Consider the following 21,577-nt stretch of genomic DNA (forward strand, 5'->3'; position numbering starts at 1 on the left):
TCATCACCTCCTATACCAGACTTTCACTGAAATCACATCTTTGGAAAGTCAAAATTTAAGAATTCCTACATATAGCAATTCCAATTAGTTTTGTAATACATTACAAATGTTGTTTACTTTTATTTAGGTAACTGCTTTTGCCTTTCACTTCTCTCTAAAATTTCTGGATGACATTTCCAGACCATGCGCTCACGTAAAAATGACTGAGTAATGTTTAATATGTAGCGCTGACTTTAAGGCCTTCTTGCCTTTTAATAAGGCAGCATACGTACTATTTTTGGAGCACAACTTAAAACCTAATTTTAGGGGGGGTTAACATTGCCTTGTAGTTTGGAGGTGGAGTGTCCTCCATGTTCTTTGGGGTCAAGTGGAGAGAATTGATTTTCTCTGGAAAAAGGAAGGTAGCTTCTGTTGAAATGAACACAAAAATGGGAACCAGAATCAATAAATAATTTAATAATAAGTCCAAAAAGTGGATTTAGTATTAAGTTATATATATGTGTGTGTGTGTGTGTGTGTATATATATATATATATATATATATATGATTTTTTGTCTGTGTGTGGTCAAAATATAAGCTTAAAGTAGCAGCTCAAGCCTTCAAAAACATCACATACTTCAGCTGTAATACATGTTATACATACACGTAAAGATGAAGGCTGGCCTGGACAAACACATGCAGTCCTGTTCCAAACCATGCTGGAAATAACTCAGTCGGGCTTGTGTGTTGTGTGAGGAGGATGGTGACATTTAAGGAACAGGGCCTGAATTCAGTCATGCAGGTTCTCTTTGCAGTAAAAGCTTCTCTCAGCCGGGTGGCCTACGCCACCATTGTCAGAGTGCCTTACTGTGTCAAGCCCCAGGGTACTGGCTCCATCCCCCCCTCCTACCCTCCCCATGTGCACCCTTCGCCTCGTCCTCCTCCTCCGCCTCCTCCACCACCACCATCACCAATCCTCTTCCTTCGTTGGCATGGAAAATCCCCCATGAGCCTCTTCTCTGATGTAAATCACAGGTAGGGGAAATGTGAGCCCGGCTGATGCACCTGGCACTGTGCCGTGAAATCTCTGTTGACATTACCAACGGGCGATTCCAGAAAAAGACACAGAGCGAGAGCAGGAGAGGAGGAACGGAGTGATAAAGAGGGAAAGGGAGCGAAAGACAGAGAGATGTAAGGAGACGTGAGCATGTCAGGGAGTCACTCTTGACTTTTGACTCACTGTCTTGTCTTTGTCTCCAGGTTGATGAACTGAACTCAGTGGGCTACAAGCTTTCATCCCCAGTCTCTCATTGAGATTTGGCATGTTTAATGATTTTTTTCTCTGCCTTTTATAGGCTGACACAGAGAAACTCCCTGTTTTTATTGGTCTTAAAAAAGACCCTTTAATTCAGCGACTGGATCTTACAACTCTAATACCCCTTAGGCCTAACCTGTTTTCTTACTTTTCTTTAGGCAACCTTTTAACAGACAAAGATTGATTTTTTCCCAGCTCTGGTAGCTTTGTTGTGTGATAGCAAGAGGTGGAAAGATGAGGATAACTTGGAAATGAAGTGAAGGTAACAAGGGAATCAGGGAAATGGGTTATGAGAGGCAATTTCCATGCCCACTCCCCTTTTCCAAGCACCTAAGGGAAGAGTAAATGACTTTTACTTTAGTGTATGAAAATATTTAGTTGTACTTCATCTCAAGTATGGTATTCCATGAGGGCTTTGCTATCATTTGTCTTGCTGCTTCTTGGTTTTGTTCTGTTGGACTGGTGCAACGGGCTGTAATAGTTTGCCCTTTTTAGCCAAAGGATACGATTATGTAAGTGAGAGTGAGGCCCTGGATACCCGTCTAATGTGGCAGAGGAAGGCTGGGGGATTTTGTCTCTGAGCGATGTGGTAATGCACTCGATGGTCGCCCGTGTGGGGTGAGGGGAGGGATAAAAGGAACGTGTCATCACTGTCCGCTGCGTAAGAGATGACTCTGTCTTCTCTCCCTTGTCTACTTTTTCTCTGCTCCTTGTTCCTTTGTTCTCCCTCCCTCTCCTCCTCTCCTTTCCTCTCCTCTCCCCCTCCCTCCCTCCCTCCTCAACCCTCCGTCTCCAGGTCTGTGTTCCAGACAGAGTGTGAAACGCGTATAGTGGCATCATGACACACAGAAGTAGTGCTTGTGCTTGTAGCAGCCGTCCACTCCAAGGTGATCTGACATCTTAAAGCGATGCTCTGCGCAATTGCACATTCACTCAGACAAGCGTGTTGACGTCGCTGCCTAGCCAAAGGACCCCTCCTGTCCCTGCCCCCCCCCCCCTTAACAGTCTGAAGCCGGCTGCCAAGTGCTTCCGCGAAGAGGATAGCTTAATTGTTTCTGCCACAGCCATGCCTCTTCTTCATTTTTCTCTCTTTCCTTCCTAATCCCAGGGACGGGAAAATGGAGCTGTTATTTGCATGTCTAATGATACTCGATATCACAGGCCTCTCAAAGGAGAAGGCACAGATGATTATTAATATAGCCAATGAAGCCCTCATTTATACTGCCTTTTGTTCTTAGGCCTGAGCAAATACTGCTTTCCAATACCTGCCTATTAAAAGCTGTATCCCCATAGAGAGACATGTTGGCATTAAATGTGGAAAAACTACAACAGATACATGCAAAGCCTTTGTGTGTGTTCGTTTAGATGCTGGCGTAAGCTGCTGATGTACAAAAAAGATACCTTGTCAAAATAATGGCGCTGGGATATTGATCCTCCCGCAGATGAGATCAGTATTCCTATTCTTAGATGTTTTACACATACAGGTCATGATCCTTTTTTTTTTTTTTTTTTTTTTGGCAGCAGTTGGTCTCACTCTATAACCTGTTCATGAATCTGACAGTCCATCTCTAGCTGTCTTTACATGATGAAGCAGACTGTGTCATTCAAAGTTACAAACATCTGATTGATTACTTGCATTTGAACGTGAATTTAATTTGAACGTTAACAGTCAGTATAATAATGCTATATCATGCGGTTCATACTAAAGAAGGACCAACAGTGGGGATTTGCTATAAGACAAACAAAAGTGCTTAGCCAAAGCCGTCAGAGCCCATTATTCAAGACCCCATAGAGAAAACTTACTGTATACCTGCAGGAATTTCCAACAGCAACAATGCATGCCTTTCCAGCAGTGGCAGTTGGCATTGAAACTGGCTAATTTGCAAGGCTTCTCAGGTTGAGAACAATGACTTTGACAGCTAGAACAGGCACTGTGGAGCACATCTGCATTTTTCCACAGGAATAAGCCCCAAATAATGGCTCCAACACTGCATGTCTTCCAATTATGGAAATTTTGCACGTCTATATATACTATATATGAAACACGTATTGAAATATACTGATTGGAATGCAAATATATATATATCTGATTCTTGTCCCCTGCAGGTTTCATTTTTAATGGTTATTATTAAAGTTTAATTCATCACAGATTCAGTCGCCATTAAAATCCTTATTCTCAAATACAGCACAGTATGTGTGTGATTTGACGTGAAATGTGTTGTGTTCTCAGAATTCACAAAGTATTTAAGGCGTAACTAAGTATATTTATACGAGTACTGTGTGAAAGGCTATAGTTAATACAAATTTTGTACACTCCTTATGATCACAATTTAAACTATGATTCTTACTCAACAGTATACAGAGCAAGTATTTGTAATATATAAAAATATATTTTGAGTGGCGCCATCCTGAGTACTTTACTTTTTTAAAAATATATTTTGCTGATAATACTTCTGTACTTTAAAGTAAGATTTGACCCCCAGGACGTTTACTTGTGATGGAATATTTTTATAATACGGTATCGCTGTTTTTAATGCCTGAGCAAAATGATGTGGAGGACTGAACCTTATATTTCACTTTATAAAAGAATTAGGCTTCCCACAGGGTTATTAACATTTTCTTTGGACTCTCCTCTGCAACACCATCCCATGTCATAATAATAATAAGATAAAGAATTAAAAATATATTGTTATTATTATAAAAGTGTAACATTTGTATGACTTGGTTATTGTTTATCTTAATTTACACCTCAGTGTCTTAAAGGTTCTATGTGTAACATTCAGGAGACCCTTGTTTTAACGGCACTGCTGGCCATTAATTGAACTGCAGTCTGCATCCTGTTATTTGCACTTGTGTGCTCTCACACTCATTGGTAGGCGCAAGCGAGTATCCTGGGCATTGACCAGGAACAGTGATGTGACATAAAGGAGATTGAACATGATTGATTGACATCATCTTGATAAATGAGGTAACTAAAGTTACGCTGCTAATATAGTTAGACTATAAACTATATTTGAAACTACAGACCATCTTAACTCTCCAGCACTGGCACGGCACAAAAGTGTGGAGATTGATCTGTCTATGTGAGACTGTAGTTTGACTAATGTTATATTTTTTTTGAAATAGGATTTATAGACCGTAATATTGTTGCTAGCTTGCTAGCTAGCATGATATAGGCTGATATACTGAGTCCCGTGCCACTGTTCTCCCTGATGTCAGTCATGTTCTCATTTGGCCAGATAGGTTTCACTAAATAAAACTTCTTTTTTTTGTTTTTTTGTGCTTATGTGGAGTTTATATTGGAGCCTGTATCCTGCTGGGAGCTGATCGTTTGATGATATTAGCGGATTCCATTTCTAAGCTAATGTTAGTGGTTGGGGAAACACTACTACCCTTATGGAGCTTTTCATGTGCACCACCAATGTACACATTAACAAACCCCTCATACAGAGTCAGAATCAGTGCTTCCCCTAGCAACGCTACTCTGAAATATCATAGTGATCATTTTCTATACCAGCTAGGACTCTCCTTTTTCTGCTTTACTTTCCCAAACATGAGTTCCAACACCTTGACCGTGAAACTCACCCGTCAGCATGTGTTGTTTGCAACATTTAACAAGATCACAGGATCGCATGTTCGACAGATGAGTTTGTGATACATCAACACTCACTCAGTCGCGGTTAAACTATAAGCAAAAAAAAAAAAAAAAAGACGAGAAAAAAAGGAACAGAAAAAAGAGCCTGTAAAAGAGTGAAAGAAGAAGAAGAAGAGGGCGGGAGGCAGGGAGGGAGTGGAGGGGGGAGTAAAATGTTGAAATATGAATTACAAACCCGAGCAGCACCATCTGGACCGAGAAAACACACATCATAGTGGAGAGCCGGCACACTGAATTAGACTTGCTACGGGATCCATCTGCACCTCGTGAAATCAATCTCATTCCTTGATTTGATTAGGTCAGCCGCACAGAAGAAAGAGAAAACTGTTGTGCTCCTTGATTAAGCTTGTTTTGTTTTGTGCCCCTCTACACCCACCCACCTTCAGCATGCTGTGTATACCGATGAGTTTCGGGCCCACAGGTAGGGTAATGACAGTAGTTGAGGTTAATGCTAAAAAATCTCCCTCTATTTAACACGCAGCATGGGAGCCACAGCCCCCGTAGCTGAGCTCATTTACACTTTTTCACGGCTCTGTTTCTTTAGTGTTTAGAACATTTCTTTCTTTATTCTTCTGGGTTCTGTTTGTTTGTTTTGCTCAATCACCATTTTTTTTCTAGCAAAGGCTTAATTCTGGTTGCAGAGCTCTTCAGAAGATGCATGTGGAGCTGCTGTGGATTGGACATGTGTGTTCTACCACAGGTCATGTTTTCTTTTTTCTTTTTTAATTTACCTTTGTTTTTTTTGGAATTGAGGGTTGTATCAGGCACACATCAATGAACAGGCTGAATGTCTAATGCTCTCTTGTTCTAACAACAGGGTGTAATGAGCAGGAGGTAAAAATCTATACTGAAGATTGCTTTCATACAATAGGTCATTCTTGAAGTGAGAGCCGATGTAGCAGACAGCCTGGATGTATTATGCTGATTTGTTTTATTTTCCTGTTTCCCATTCTCTCTCCGCTGTGACACTGTACCTTCCAATGATTAAAATGCATCCTCCCATGCATCCACACTCACAAACAAAAGGCTTTTCATGGGTGGCTAAATCTAATTGTGTTGCCCTCTTGTACTAAAGGTAGCTGCTTTGACTTATTCTCCAGAAGCAATGATACGCCAGTGGCTGAGTGCAACACTTGTGCCATTGCTCAAAGTGCAGGAATGGACACAGCACACATTAGCCCTGATTGACCTCGGTACAGATAGCACACAAATCCAGTGCAAACTGTCTCTTTTTTTGTCTGTCTCATTAATTCTTGATTGTCCACGAGGAAAGTAAAACAGGATGAAAGCAGGAGGTGAAAGCTTCCCGATGATTCGGTTCTCTGCAACATAAAAGAAAAAAAAAATGCTGTGTGGAGAAGGTACAACACCAGTAGTCTCTGTGCTGATTGTAATTACTGTACCTTTTCCGAGTGGAGCTGGCTTCAATTACAAACCATCACCTTTGCTTGAATGTGGGTCATGACACCATCTCTTTCCCAGCAGTGATAACAAATGAACAGCAAAACATGCAAGGCACTTTTTCCTCTGTATGGTCTCCATGAATACCATGTCTGACCTCTCAGGAGAGTGATATTGATCATTGTTCTTTGTGGCCAGTGCAAGAGAACAATAATACATGCATTTAAAGAATATTATTTTGACTGAGAACTGCTTGTTCCCAAGAGAAGTAAAAATGAATTTAAAGCAATCTATTTAAGCATTTACACTTTTAAATTTGGTCTTATTTGTTAATGAGAAATTGAGGCTACAATATTTCTGAATGAAACTTCTTATTTTCACTGATGTTCCCTATATGGTTTCCTCCAATAAAGTCTGTTGTGGTTCACACCAGAAGGGAACTTTTCTGTCCAATTTGATAAAACGCTATGTGCCATGAGACAGACTGGAGGGAAAATGTTCCCAAGAATAGCTAAGTGTATCATATATCATGCATCGCACCATCTGTTCCGTACATTCAAAATGTTATTGCAATATTTAGAATTACAGATTATTCATGTAGGTGTAATTAACAGAGTCGATCTCCAACGAATGGGAGGAAACTACAATTAATTTCCAGACATGTTTGAGCAGAATCTATCTAGAGTAACTATTTAGGCTACAGTTGCCTAAGGGTGTACAGATGGAAAAAAAATGGTAGCTCTAATTTTACCAGTTTTGGCAATGAATTACCCCCTGTTGATCCCTCATTGCAGTATGAAGCCCTCTTGAATGAATTCTTTGGATTTGTTCTGTAAGGCTGGGTCACATTGACCAGATGAGGAGAACTGGGCCATAATAAGTGACTGAACTGAATAGAAAAAGGTCAACATCTGGCTGTTACAAAAGGTGCTATGTTAACTCCACACGGCGCGTGGCCTTGGGGATCCCATACATTTTACATAAGCACATGCAATCCACTACATATTTAATCGTTAACATGACATTTTCCCCAAGTATGATCGGCTGGTCTGGTCATGCAACCTCGGTTAAACAAGCCTGTCATCTCCATCACATCAGGATTGCACTAAACATGACATTTAGAGTCAACACGGTGATGCATTATACAGCACATTTTCATGCTGCTCTTTGTCTTTGCCAGTTTACATCATTTGCTACAATAAATGCCATCAAATACAGAATGCTGTATAATTATAACCATAACCCTAGCAATGGTGGAAAGTAATCACATACTCAAGTACTGTACATATAGACAAATTTGAGGTACTTGTACCTTCATATTATCACACATACTAATTACTTGTTACTTTTAAGATTGACAACTTAATCCACTGCAACAATACAATGCTGCTTACAACACATCAGTATTAAACTGATGATCTAATGTAATTTATGATGACATATCAGTCAGAGTGGCCATTTTTCTTTTGATGGTTTAAAGGTGCTATATGTAAGTTTCTGCTATCTCTACATAGCCAACGTTAGCATTAACAGCTGTTTACACTCCAGTCTAGAGGAAAGATTGCAAGTTCAGGTTCCAGCTTGTCACTGCCCAGAGAGTGTATTATAATGTCTTGTAAACGCAACGGTGGTTGAAGCTCTTGGTAAGTAAACAGCTGTTAATCCTAATGTTGGCTATGTAGCAATAGCAAAAACATACATAAAGCACCTTTAAGTACATTTACAACACTTGTGTACTTAAGTAGAATGCAGCCCATGTAATGTCGTATTTCTACACTGTAGTATTGGTACTTTAACTCAAGTAAAGAATCTTAGTACCTCTTCCACCACGGAAACAGTATACATATCTATACATAACTATATTTTCTCAGACTAAAATTAGAAAAATAAGTAATATCTGACCCCTATCAAGGACTAGCTGAGGCACATTTTGGAGGCAGTCCAACGTACTGTGTGCAGTCTGTTCTAGCAGACAGTAGCTGACAAGCTGCATCACAGTGACAGCATCTCCTCCCTCTTGCTCGTCGCTTCAGTCTCCCTCTCCTTCTCCAGTCCTACTGGTACATACATAGGAGGAGCACATGTCCTATCCACCATTTGCCCTGACAAGGAGCAAAATCATTAGTTCCCACTGTAGGGCTACACTTAAGCATGTGGAACCCAGGCTCACTGGGGGTGGTGGTGGTAGGAGGTGGCAGTGGGAGTAGAATCTGTAGAATCTTCCTCATTAGGACACAGTGATTGTTCAAGTGATTGCCGTAAAAGCTCATCTTCAGCAGGGACTGACATATTTCCTCCTCCGCTGACAGGATAAGCAGTCCCATGCAGCCCCTGATTGGGAGTTGTGGTTGGAAAATGGAGGTGTGTGTGTATGTGTGTGTGTGTGAGTGTGTGTGTGTGTCTGTCTGTCTGTCTTAGTGTGCAGGAGCATGCACAACAGTACTGGCATGAAGCAGAGAGCACTGCAAAGTACTGCCATGGGATAATTTCTTCAATCAGCCGAGGCTTTCTTCATCATCCTGAACTGCAGCTTCAGAATATATGGATGTCTTTCTTTTCAGCACCCAGAGCACAGTGACGGAGGCAAGAGTTGTAATACTCCCACCCCACCCCACCCCCCGCCATCCAGCCTGTATAAATACACTTCATTCACTGATGCCATTATTACATCCTTACGATAGATTCTGTTTACGTTCATACAATAATGCAATCACTATTTACACCGGTCACAAGTGGAATGAAACTACACATGACGACTGTTGTGCATCTCAGTATTAGTCAAGGTGTCACTCTAATACCACTGTTACTAGCCAAATTCAAAATAAATACAGGCTGGGCAATGATCCATGTGTCTAAATAACCTTCACTTTGTGCTCAGAATACTGTATTAGTGTTTTGCAACTCCACTCTGCATTGTAGCACATAATCATCATGACTACGATATGTTGTTATCCATTATCTGCCTGTTTCCTGAATGCCACTATCAATGTCACTGATTGTTGGTGATGTTTTAGTTGCCTAGGCAACTCAGTTAATGACAGGGACCTGTGACAGACTTTTTTCTCCCCTCCAGTAATTGTGCTCTTTGATGACCATTTGTGCACTTCAGTGCGAAGGCTGTCTAAGAAGTGGGCGACCAGGGCATTTGGAGGAGACATCAGTGTTGAGAACTGCAGCAAGCTGGTTACAGCCAGCTCGCCTCAACTTTCAGAGCCAAAGTGGCAGTTTCTGACAAAGTGATGATTGAATGCATGAGTTTTCTTTTTGAAAAGAAAGCACACAGTGTGCCATTTTTTCTTCATTTTTTTTAAGTAGAGGATTTATTCATCCACCTACAATTTTTGTTAACCTGTCAGCCAGAATGCACCATGGCTTGTGCTACCCAGACAGCTATACAATGTGGTAACTTAATTAAAATGTTAAATGTTAAAACTGTCCACAAGAAGAGGAATCAATAACCTAAAAAAAAAAATCAGGGCACAGTGAGAGAGTCCTTTGTGCAGTCTCCTCATGTTGGTTTTGTTTTTAATTGTGTAGCCACGATGATGACAGCTTTTTAATTTTCCACGCTTGAATGAAGAGGTCTTGATTTTTCTGTGGAATCTGTCCCCTTTCTTGTGGAAAATATTAACCCGTAAATGTTTTAGGAGCAGCAGCTCTGTGTTTTTTATCACTGTCAGATCCAGTAAGCACTTCCTGTTTTGTTTCTCCTTGTAGCTAAATGTTACAATTTACATCCTAACTGATGCAGCTTTCTGAAATAGCCAGCTGGTCCATGACCAAATGATCCATTGCTGATCCTCACTGGGTGTGTACACAGTGCTTGGCTGGTGTGTCTCTCACCCTCGATTTTATAGTTCTACAAAGTACTGCATCGAAATGACTCCAACTGTGGCATATGGATCAGAGGTGGTAATTACGAATCATTTTGCTGATTCAAATCACTTTCTTCAGTTAAGTTCAAAGATTTGTAGTCAGTGACTACTAGCTTTTTGTAAGGTATGTGGTCGCTTCACCATTCAAATGCACCTCAGTATGTAAAACAGTAAGCTGTTAAGCAGTGTCTTCAGATCAGTGGTACGTTCAGCCTGTTTCTAATCAAAGCTGTCACATTCAGTTAACTACAAAACTGTCCCATACAAGCGCTGCACATAGTGTAAGGTTAATAGCTCAGCAGGAAACTGTATCAGACTGTGATAGTTTCTGTGACATTCACAGACTTTTAACAGCTTTTAGGAAGGAAGCAAGGAACTAATACTCTGTGAATCACGGCTAAGATGACGACTGTGCTCTCAGTCACCAGTAAGTGGAGCTCCACTGATAAAAGCTGCTGACTGCTTTGGTCATTGTCAATGTTGAGTCAGTATAGTCATTCCATTTTGCAAATTTGTTGATAAAGGTTAGTCGGTACATATACTGTGTGGACATCTAGTGTGGACATCGGGAGTGGTGAAGTTGTGAGTTTATAAAGCACTAACATGGTCCAATCAGTGATGTATGTGCCAGCACCAACCCTCAGTTTTCAGTTCTGCCTGAACTGCCTGCATTAGGATCTATGAGCACCTGATAATGTTGATATATTTAAATGCAAACTTAAAACCTACTTCTTTAGCATGGGTTTATTTATTATTTGCTCATTATTGTTGTATTCCTGTTTTTTTATTGCCTTTTATGTGTTTTATTTTAAATGTCTTTCATTTGTTTTACTGGTTTTGTCAGTTCACTTTTATCATTTCTGTGTTTTGTGTGCATGTGAATATCAATGCGATTCTTAAGTCCATTTCCTGACCAAAGAAAAAATGCACCCTCAACTTAATTTAATCAGTTTAATCAACATAAATGTGCTTGACAGTTCACAAACAGAGGCTGACAAAATATTCTCAGCTCAAGGTCCAATTACTTGCTTTTGATTGTATTACAAAGTCATCTGGGGATTTAGTTTTCTCAGTTGCCATGGAATTATAAGTTTTCAAACATTACTATGATTGATGTGGAAGTAGAGCTTGTCAGTTCATTCTGACCTTGAAAAAAAAGATCCAGATTGAACTTATGTAGACATATTCTGACATATTTTAAGACTCTGGCATTATAGGGTGACCTCACCTGACAGTATTAGTGCCAAGTGAAGTAGTGGAATGTCAGTGCCAAACACACCAGGATTAAATTGTTGCTGCCTTGCTAAAAAATACTGTGTGATATATGGCACAACTAAAACCAATATGCAAGCTAAAATAGTCAAGTTGCCACGCTGTGGGGGAAATGCAGAGACGTGCAGTCATATATGCTAAACTGCAGGCATACTGCTACACACAAGAAGTCACACATAGGACAAAAAACTCAATGACAGACCATCATTAATTTGAGCTCATTTAAAGAGTTTCTCAGTGTGCAGGATGTTGTGAGGCATTTGCGTTAATGAGCTACATCATTCATGTGAAATGATGGCACAATTAGGAAAACAAAAGTGCAAGGTGTGACAATTTAAGTGAATGTGCTTTGTCAGTGTCTGCAAACAACACCTCAGAGACAGTATATGCATAAAAGCCGGCTTATAAAAACATTGCAGGGGGTTTAGAGGTCGGGATTTTCACAGACAGATTTTTACCTTGCTATTCTGCACCCTAACCGTGTTCCCACAGGAGTCTCTGTTGAAACACTGTGGCAGGAAATGAAATTAAAGCTGCTGAATACAGATGTTTTGATGAATGCCTATGTGCTCTGTTGTGTGTCTGCATGCGCGCGCGGCTGTGTGTTTTTGAGAGGCATGTATACATTAACAAAAATACAAACTGAAATGAGGAGGGCTGCCAGCTGTGTTGTAGCTACACTGAGCGTTGTTGGATTTGTAAATGTTCTACTCGGTGCCTCTCTCCTCCTCTCTGAAAGTCACTCACCTTGGAGATCAAGAGGCTTATTTGACAGGTGACTTATAGTAAAAGAAGCACTCTCTCTGTTTTTGTAAATATAAAGAGAAGTTCTCAGCTTCCCTCGTGCCAAAGCCCTGGTGTTTCTCTTCTTGCCTGACCTCCTTCTTTCTGCACCGCTGTATCTCCTTCTCCTTCCATTTTACCTTTTTAACTTGAAACAGCAGAAGGTTCTGCCTGTTCTTCTGTCCACAGATGTTTAAACGGCCTTATGTAGCATTGTCAGACTCATTAGTTATACTCAGCCCATGTGGCGAGTGGGAGCCAACCACTCAGCCTAGCACGTAATGCAGCTTTAGTGAACTAATGAAACTGTAATTACAGAAATAATGAGGAACATGCAATATCGTCCAACAACTTTGGGGCTAGTTATTTGTGAGCATGAATCATCGTGTGCAGAGTTTCCTCTTTAATTTTTTATGGATTCTGATATTTTTTTCTGTTCTTGCAGTGTTGTGGAATGCCCATTCAGGGCACTTCTAGCTTCTTCATTCTGTAAATTTCACACTGCAGGGAGCAATATCCCCACAATGTGTGTTTGTGTGATGTATTTGCAATGTATAACGAGGAACAATGTAGGCTAAGGTCCATTTCCTGTGCTACTTATGAAGTTATTGTCCCCAGCGGGCCTCATTTAGCAAAGTGTAGGCTACGTTGAGCCACGTTTAGTATCCCTGCTACACTAGTTGCTGCAAAGCATAGCAGCAAAAACAACACATTACAGTCATACTGCACACTTATCTGCATTTACATGGTAAGAACTTTTAGAATGTGCTGAGCTTATCAACTTGCATTCATTAAAGCCCCCCCGTCTCTGTTTACACAGTGGAATCAAACTGAGAACTCTGCTGCTCCTTTTAACTTGATTGTTTTTCTTTGCCTTTTGATTGCAGCTGCACACAGACTTGGATGTGGGCAACAAGAACATCAAGTATGTTCTAGCGGGTGAAGGGGCAGGCACCATCTTCGCCATCAACGAGTTAACAGGCGACATCCACGCCATGAAGAGGCTGGACCGCGAGGAGAAGGCTGAGTACACACTAACAGCCCAGGTCATTAATGCCGATACAGACGAGCCCTTGGAGCCACCGTCCGAGTTCATCATCAAAGTCCAGGACATAAACGACAATCCGCCACAGTTCATTGAAGGTCCATACCGAGCCTCTGTTCCAGAAATGTCTGCCGTTGGTGAGTCACAATAGACAGACTTCATTTCTGGTGTCTGCCGCACACAGCAGCCCAATCAGTGTGTGCGATATCTAAGACTCCTGATCTCTAATGGGCTATTGCATAAAAATAATGAGTGAATAAGAACAAGAGGAAATGAGTATGCCTATTTACAAGCTTGCCCGCTACGAGTATCTCGCCAAATGAAAATACAAGAATGATAAATCAAATCAAATCAAATCACTAGAACTTCACCCATAACTCAGTGCTGCAACTCAACAACTGGCGTCAGTGTCAACACGCAGTTAGCAAGGCCTTCTAATGCTAATGTTACATCCTCTACAGACGCCACTCACAAAGAAGTTCAACTAACAATATGCAAAACATGAGCCAAACAATTTTGTGTTGTCAAATTCAAATACTCCCTACAGTATGAAAGCAGGAAATGCTACACTAAAAGTTCCACAGAAGGTGAAAAAGTATCATTAGCACATTTCAGACATGCTACAACAGCATCCGCATATGTAGATACTTCACTTACCCTTCTGACTAGCATTAAAGAAAAAAATTATATTTGTTCATTGTCTATAGTTCAGAGGCCATGCTGTCTTATGATATGGACCGTTTAGGGAATATGTGGATTTTTTATTGCATTTAACATCTTCATGTGTGCAGTCAGTTATGTGATATAAGCTGGTGATCACTGCGATCAAATATTTATGGAAAGATTAGAAGGTTCAGACTGTAATATTTTATAGATGACAAAAACTGTGGAAAAGGGACTAACTGTAGGAAACACTGTAGATTGCCTCATTTATAGTAAAGGCATTTAGAATTGGCCGTTTACGTTTTTTTTCTTCCTAACACAGCTTGATAAACCTCACTGTCTTTACATGGGTAGTTTTTAATACAAGATTCAAGCATTTTAGACTAATCATAGAGGAAGCAGGAGAAACCAAACGAAAGCACATAAAGTGTTTGCATTTACACTCACAAATTGTCATCATCACAGTGTCACTTAGCTTGACAGCACTGACTGATGCTAATTACCATGAGCTACCGTTCTACAGGGCCCCACAAACTGGTACACAAACCACTGCAAACACCTTCAGTTTCACAGTTTCAATTCTAATGTATTCATATATTCATATTCGTATTGCATCCATGCATTTAAATGACCACTGTGTGATGATCACATAATTCAAATGTATAGCTCGTCTAGGATAGGCAGAGGCCTGTAAGTGGATCAGCACACTGTGTGTATGTTTTTTGTTTTTTTTTTCCTTCAGGGCAGCCTTGCCACTGACCTCAGAGCAGCAGGAGTCTTGTAGAAAATGTTTCCATCAGTAGCAGGAAGGAGATCAGAGTGTGTCTTTATGCCGTTTTGACATTGGAAGAGTTCAGCGAAGGTACTGGGGTCTGTTGTTGGGCGGTATGCGCTTGTTATTGTGTTTCCTCATCGAGCTTCCTCTTGTTACCTGTCACAAAGCTGACATAACATGCTAGGGCAGATGGCGTTAGGTATGTAATGGAATCTGTTTCATAAATCCCATCTGTAGGTTGCAGCCTTTGATTCAGTTCTTTGAGGTAACAGTGATTTTGCTTCAGACGCTCGCGATCATTGCAGCTGATTCTTATTAGCTGCTGCTGCGGTGGAAGCAAAAAGGAACAAAACACAATGCAAAAGTATCCATGTAAACACAAAATAACAGTGAACTCTGTTACTTGATCCCTGCTGCTCATTGTTTTGAATCTCAGTTGAAATGTACTGTAGCTCTCCAAGGGTTTTGTCAGTGCAGTGCAGGGACAGCCATAGTGATGGGGTAGAGAGGAGAGTGGTAGTTGACAGCACTCTGTGATTTGCCAGTGGGAATAATGCATAAGAAATGGAAATCAGCGTCTCTTTGTTGACTGTTGTTCCCTTTTGTCACTACTGATTAATTAAACATTCACGAATGCTCAGTTGTTTGCTTGAAAGCCTTTTCTTTCAGTAACTAGTTTTCCTCATGTTAAGTTTTCATGTGCTGCGGCATTATGAGAAGAATTAGAGGCTGTGGACAAACCAACAATAAGTCATTCATCTCTCTCGCCTCATATTCATAAATCACCGGTTTCTTTACAGTGGCGTTTCATCTTTATCACTCTGAAATGAGAATTTGTGCAGGACTCAGTGGATTACTGGAAGTGTGCTGAGCAGCGGATAACTAATAAAGTCCACAGGAAAGGGAGCATAAAATAAACGGATGTTGTTTAAGTTGGCTGCATATGAGCAAATCTCCTCAACGACAAGAAACTGGGAAGCATTAAAATGTAATTATGGCACATGCTAAGAGATGCCGCATTATGTCTGGTATTGAGTTCAGACAGTGCTGAGTGTGCTGATGTATTTCTGCTTAGCGTGAACCCACCTGCACTGAATAATCAAAAATCTAATCCAGGCAGTAACAGACTGGTTCACCTGACGATGTTATCCACTTACAGAGCTTGTCAGTTCCACTCCAGACTTCATCAGTGTCTTACCAGCCCCTCGCTTATCAAGAGTGTATCCACGCGGTATCAGTGAGACCAGCGACAAATATCAACACCCACCTTTTATCTGTTAAGGACTATGGCTAGATAGATAGAAAACCCCCTCATTGAATGTCACCATCCCCCATAGGAAATGGTCCTCACAGCCGGATGAGATATGTGACATGGGCCACTGAGGTCACCATGTTTCCTGTGTGCGGAGGAGCATAGAGGTTAATGGGAAATGAAGGAGAAAGACCTTTTGTTCTTCCTTTAAAAGGCCCAGTCGGATAAGACGTGTGGCTTTCTGTGACTTTTCTCTGACTTTCATTTCCCTGAATGGCTGAAAATGGAGGTGACTATCATTTTAATTGTTTAGTGGATCGTCTCTCAAAGTACGGCGCAACAGTGAGAGGAAGCGGAGAGCAAAGGTGGCGGCTGTGCCGAGGGAGAGACGGCCAGTCAGATCTCATTAGTGTAGGGATCCAGGATAAGTCGGTTGGCAGTAGAGAGTTTGAGACCACTTTGCTTGAACTGATGTTATAGTGTGGTCCTGCAGTCAAGGGGAAATGAGGCTAGGTCAAAACCTTGTGCGAAATTGAGGACATAGTTGACAATTCTTTTGGAACCACGGTAAACAGCTACTTTCAAAAGAAAGTAGCTAAATGCCTCTTGAAAAGTCACCAAATATCTCGAGATCAGTTGTTGTCAGACAACGGAACAAGTTTGAAAAATTTACGGAATTGTAAATTAAGACTTCATGTTCACCAGCAGTCACTTTTTCCCCAATTTCATTTGGAACAGTTATTATGGTGACTGTTTAAGGAACCAGTGCCGGTATTTTAATATTTACACATTCATTTGGAGTCATCTTTCTTGCCACCCGACAAATGTAAGTCAGATATATGTAGTTAGTGTAGTTAGGCTACCATTAGTTCACATACTAAGATTCATTAAAATGTAAATGAATCTATTATATTGATTTCAAAATAAGTAAGAGTAGTACTTTGACAGAGAAACTTCCAAAGCCAAAAACACAAACACTTTTTCTAATTCATTGTCTTGATTAATTTTTCTGCCTTTGTTCTATTGTGAATGAGTTGCAGTGTTTTTTTTTTTGTTTGTTTTTTTTTTGAAAGATTATGTCTTCATTATTTTGTGGGTTTGTTTATCCTTAATGCATGTGTCCTCACAGTGGTTGGAATTTCTTTATTTGCCTGTGTTTTCTGTTTTGTACAGCCCTGCCTCATAGAAATTACATATATAGTTTATACTATTAACACTTCCATTCTGTTGAGAAAGATAATCACTGCCTGGTATTTTCAAATGAATGAGGTGCTATATTTATGTGCCACGCAAAAGTCAGAGGACAGGCGGGCGAACTGGATGCAGGAAGTCATCAGAGATCAGAGTTTACATCGTGGTTAAGTTTAGGCAACAAAAGCCCTTTGGTGAAGATTAGAGAGAGATTTTTGTTTTTGTTAAGTTACTGCTGACTTCTTCTGTATTAAACCAGGCCACAGTCTTTCACAGTCATTCCTTATCCTCAAATACAGCTTTAGTCATAAAAAGTGAATGATCTCATCCTTTGGTGGAAAACAAATGAAATACGCTGACCATGCTCTGTGAAGATTTGACTGATACATTCAGTGTCAGGACTTCATGACTTGCCCGAATAAGTTAAGTAGCAACATCTTATCATGCTAATAAAAATGTAATTCCAGCAGCATTGCTTTCCCTCCAACATGTATTTGTGTATCAAATTACTTGTGTATGAATGTAAATGGGTTGTGTAGTGTTTGATCACTATGAGCGTCCCTTTCCACATTCCATATTCTCATCCATTGTTTATGTAAAAATATTAATTAGTGTGGCTTTAATCATATGCAGGATTTCTTAGATGATCTAATTGATTTTTAAAAATGTTTTACAAATCCAGAGGTTGTGTAATTTTTTTTCTTATTTTAATCACTGAAGCACGTGGTCTGTCTGTTAATTGAGGGATAAAAATTCTAATCATTATCAAATCCATTTAATAAAATGAATATTTGATATACTCTACCTCTCCACATCCCTCCCATGCTCTTAGTTTCATAACTATATTCATTAGATAATTATGTTTCACTGTCACTTCAATTAAAAGTCAGTTTGTTGCTTATTTGTGCAGGCCCAGTCATAATTAGAGTTCTAATTCATCTGCACAGATCTCACAGGATTAGTAGATGCTGTTTTTCTGTTAATGGGGTCTTTGACTTTAAGGCCAGTACGAGCTGACAAATTTCCCCCGTATGTCTGTCGACCATATGCTAGAATTATGAGCCTCTGCTACCCCTCTGCAGCTAACAAGGGGGTTGAGATGTAGTTGTAAATTACAAAGTCTTGAAGCGACGCTTCAGGTAATTAGGAGGAGGTCACTAGACCCTCCTCCCTGCACTAAGGGGGTGCGAATGACAATAATTGCTACACTGCGAAACAAACTTGCTGAAAGTTGTTTTGCCGGATGGAACTCATGCGAGAGATGCCCCAGGAGTGTTGGGCTGTGAGTGTGCTTCATTATCAGGGCGATTAATAAACGGGCGCGTAGACAGATGGCCCGTCTCCTCTTCGCATGGACCGTGCTCTCTGAAACCCCACCAAAATGAATACCTGTATGGAAGCACGGATCCCCGCCAAATGTGTCAAGATCTGCTAAATTGGAGCGCAGACATAAAATTGAAGTGACATTAATAGATTACCTGGAGTTGATTTGCATTTTCAGAGTTATTATGGGTGTGGGTAACAGGACTAACAGGCACAGCCGTCTACGTAGGGCCTTAATGATGTTTCTGATTACGCTCTCATCACCACCGGCAGCTGGGAAAATAAGTAAAGGCTTGTCATCACAGATTTGGACGATAAATGAGCAGACTTGATCAAGGGGAGACGTATGGAAATGAGCAAGATGCAGACCTTTATCAGAGCTGATCGTCTCATGCTTCTAACATTCCAGTAGCAGAGAGTTCAGTGTAATCGCAGATGCTTTAATACCCACACAGTTTTATAAGTGATGCACTGATACATAATCCTGCATGAAGGATAACATTGTTAAATACTGTTGTATGTTTCTTCAAAGCATGTGTCTGCGTGTGTCTATCTTTATCTATCTATCTATCTATGATTCATATTGCTCTTACTTTTCTACACGTTGCCTTCTTTCAGATCAATACAGGGAAAGCTGAGCTATTTTGAGAGCATTTCATGCTCCACTTGGGCCAGATGTTCTATAAAAATCCCCTTCCTAGATATACCTAAAAATATTATTGTACTTTGCTGATCTTGCAGTAAATGTTGAACATATCTTGGCATTGGAAAGTCTGAGTCTGAATGCATTAAATGCAGTTTAACTTGTATAAACCCTACCAGTATTTCAGGGTCACAGCAACCCACATAAGTAAAAGAAGCACATTTATAGTGAATCTTTTATCTGGCATTTCTCTGTTGAGCTTTGAGCTGAGAGCTAAGAGCGAGAGTGTCTGGTGTTTGTGTCTCTCTCTTCTCTGATCCTAGACTCTGGTCTGCAGCTTGGCAGATGGACTGAGTGGCAGGGGGCCCTTGGCCCTTTAACATAGTGGGCAGCTGGGCCAGAGCTGGGCCAGTGCCGGGCCGGGACACATCTGACGAGCAGGCTCCTGGGCTGGGCAGGGACGTGGCAGACCGGGGCTGTGGTGATGGTGGTGGGCGGCTCACAGGCTGAGCTGGGGTGAGAGGGGGTCAGAGCAGTGAACCTGGCCAAGGCTCTGACTCTCCCAGGCCTGTCTAACTGCCAGGCCGAGTGCGTGCCAGCCTGCCCTTTTCTGTGGCCGTGCTAAATGGGGATAGGCCAGGCCTCCGAGGCAGAAAGGATTTAACTGACATGCTGGAGTTTCTCTGTAAATAACCTGCTACTCCTATCTATCTCACCTCATTTGGCAACAGCATCTGCACTCGTGTATCTGTGTGTGTGTGCATGTTCCAGTGTGTGTAGGCTTGTTTTTATTCACCTCTGTTTCTGCCTGTGATACCTGTCACCTGTCAATAACCCAGTGACTCCTTTTTTCCTCCTTTTTTTCTTTGTGTGTATCCATTTTTCTTCACTGCTCTTGCCTGTAGCTTTGCCCAGCAGCTGATATGGAGCCACTGCTAAATCAGCATCTGTTTGTTTTACACTTAGCCATTACATAGCCTATATAGGAAAAAAGGAGCAAGTCAGGTATTCCCCTAGCTAACATAGCAAACATATGTTGTTCAGGAGTGAGAAAAAAACAAACTAGCAACACACACACACACACACACACACACACACACACACACACACGGTCTCAGCTGTTCAATATCACGTACAAATGTGTATTACTAATTCATCAAATGTTATTTATTATCCAGTGTACCTCTGAATTATGTATGTAACATCATCAGTCACTGGTCCAGATACAGTAATATAAGCCCTTTAGAGCCTCCTGGGGCATTATTGTTTTTGTTTGTTTTTTTTTTGTTTGTTTGTGTGTTTTTTTCTAGAGAATGCAGGCAGATGTACATGCACACACACAGATCACACATGCACAAGTGCATATACGTGCACATGAGCACTAAAACACATACCTTCTCTGCGTTAGCATAAAGCCACCATGCAGTTGTAAAGATGCTGTTGTTCAGGTGTAATTTGTCCCTGCTCCCCTGTGTAGCCTGCAGAGATGCACTCTCTTTGTACTCACTCCCTCTCTTCCCCTCTCTCTCTCTCTCTCTCTCTCTCTCTCTCTTTCTCTCCTGCACACACTTTTTTCCCTCATCTCTGTACTTTTCCCTCCCTCCCTCTCTCTCCCTCTCTTTTGCTCACCATCGCTCTTTTGCTAAGCTAATGCTCTCTCTCACTCTTCCCTTGAGGGAGAACAAAAAGTAGCCGGCTTCTAGGTAATGAAGCCCTTCAATGTGATCTGCATAAGATTGCCTCCCTTGCTGGCCTGGCTGCTTTGCCCCGATGAATAGCAAAAGACTCTCAATGAGACTAAGGACAAAAAGCAGCCTTTTCTGTTGCCACAGTGTCGTTTCTCAAACAAGGCTCTTTTTTTTTTTTTTTTTTTTTTTTTTTTTTTTTTGCTGTGCCCATAAAATAGAGAGAGAAGAAAAATGAAAAAGAAGGAGGTAAATAACAAACAAAGTTCATGAAAGGGAAGGTAAATGAGGGAGAGAGTGTGTGTATGTGTGTGTTTGAGCATGGGAGCAAGCTTTTGTGAGCCTGTTTTTGCAATGATGAGGAGAAGGATGCAAATAGCCGAGGCTGTCACAGATGCCACCCTCTGTGTTTCTGCTCTGAGTGGATGTGATTAAACTGATTTCATGTAACAGGGTCAACAGTGGTACAGAGGGACATGAGGGAAGCAAAGGTTAAAAATGAAATTTATTTGGCTGAATGCAGTTTTTTAATATTAATGGCTGCAGCATCAGAATTAATACACGAAGGGACCTTTTGTCAAAAATACATAACCCGTTATATTCCAGGTTACTGCTCTGTTTAATTAAGTGTTTGTAATGAAAGTTTTTACAGCCATGAAACTCATGCTAGTCTCATCTTATGCTGTCACGCTGTCACACACTGCTAATCATTGTATCAAG

At 40.9% G+C, this 21,577-nt stretch overlaps 1 protein-coding gene across 1 annotated transcript in view; it reads left to right on the forward strand.

The window, feature by feature from the left end:
• Nucleotides 1–21,577, forward strand: part of cdh8 (cadherin 8) — a 90,432-nt gene that overhangs the window by 22,429 nt on the left and 46,426 nt on the right. The window contains 1 exon segment of the mRNA XM_018697482.1: nucleotides 13,168–13,462. Within this exon segment, the coding sequence (XP_018552998.1) occupies nucleotides 13,168–13,462 (295 nt within the window).

This window comes from Lates calcarifer, linkage group LG2 (genome assembly GCF_001640805.2).
Source record: "Lates calcarifer isolate ASB-BC8 linkage group LG2, TLL_Latcal_v3, whole genome shotgun sequence".
NCBI lineage: Eukaryota > Metazoa > Chordata > Actinopteri > Centropomidae > Lates > Lates calcarifer.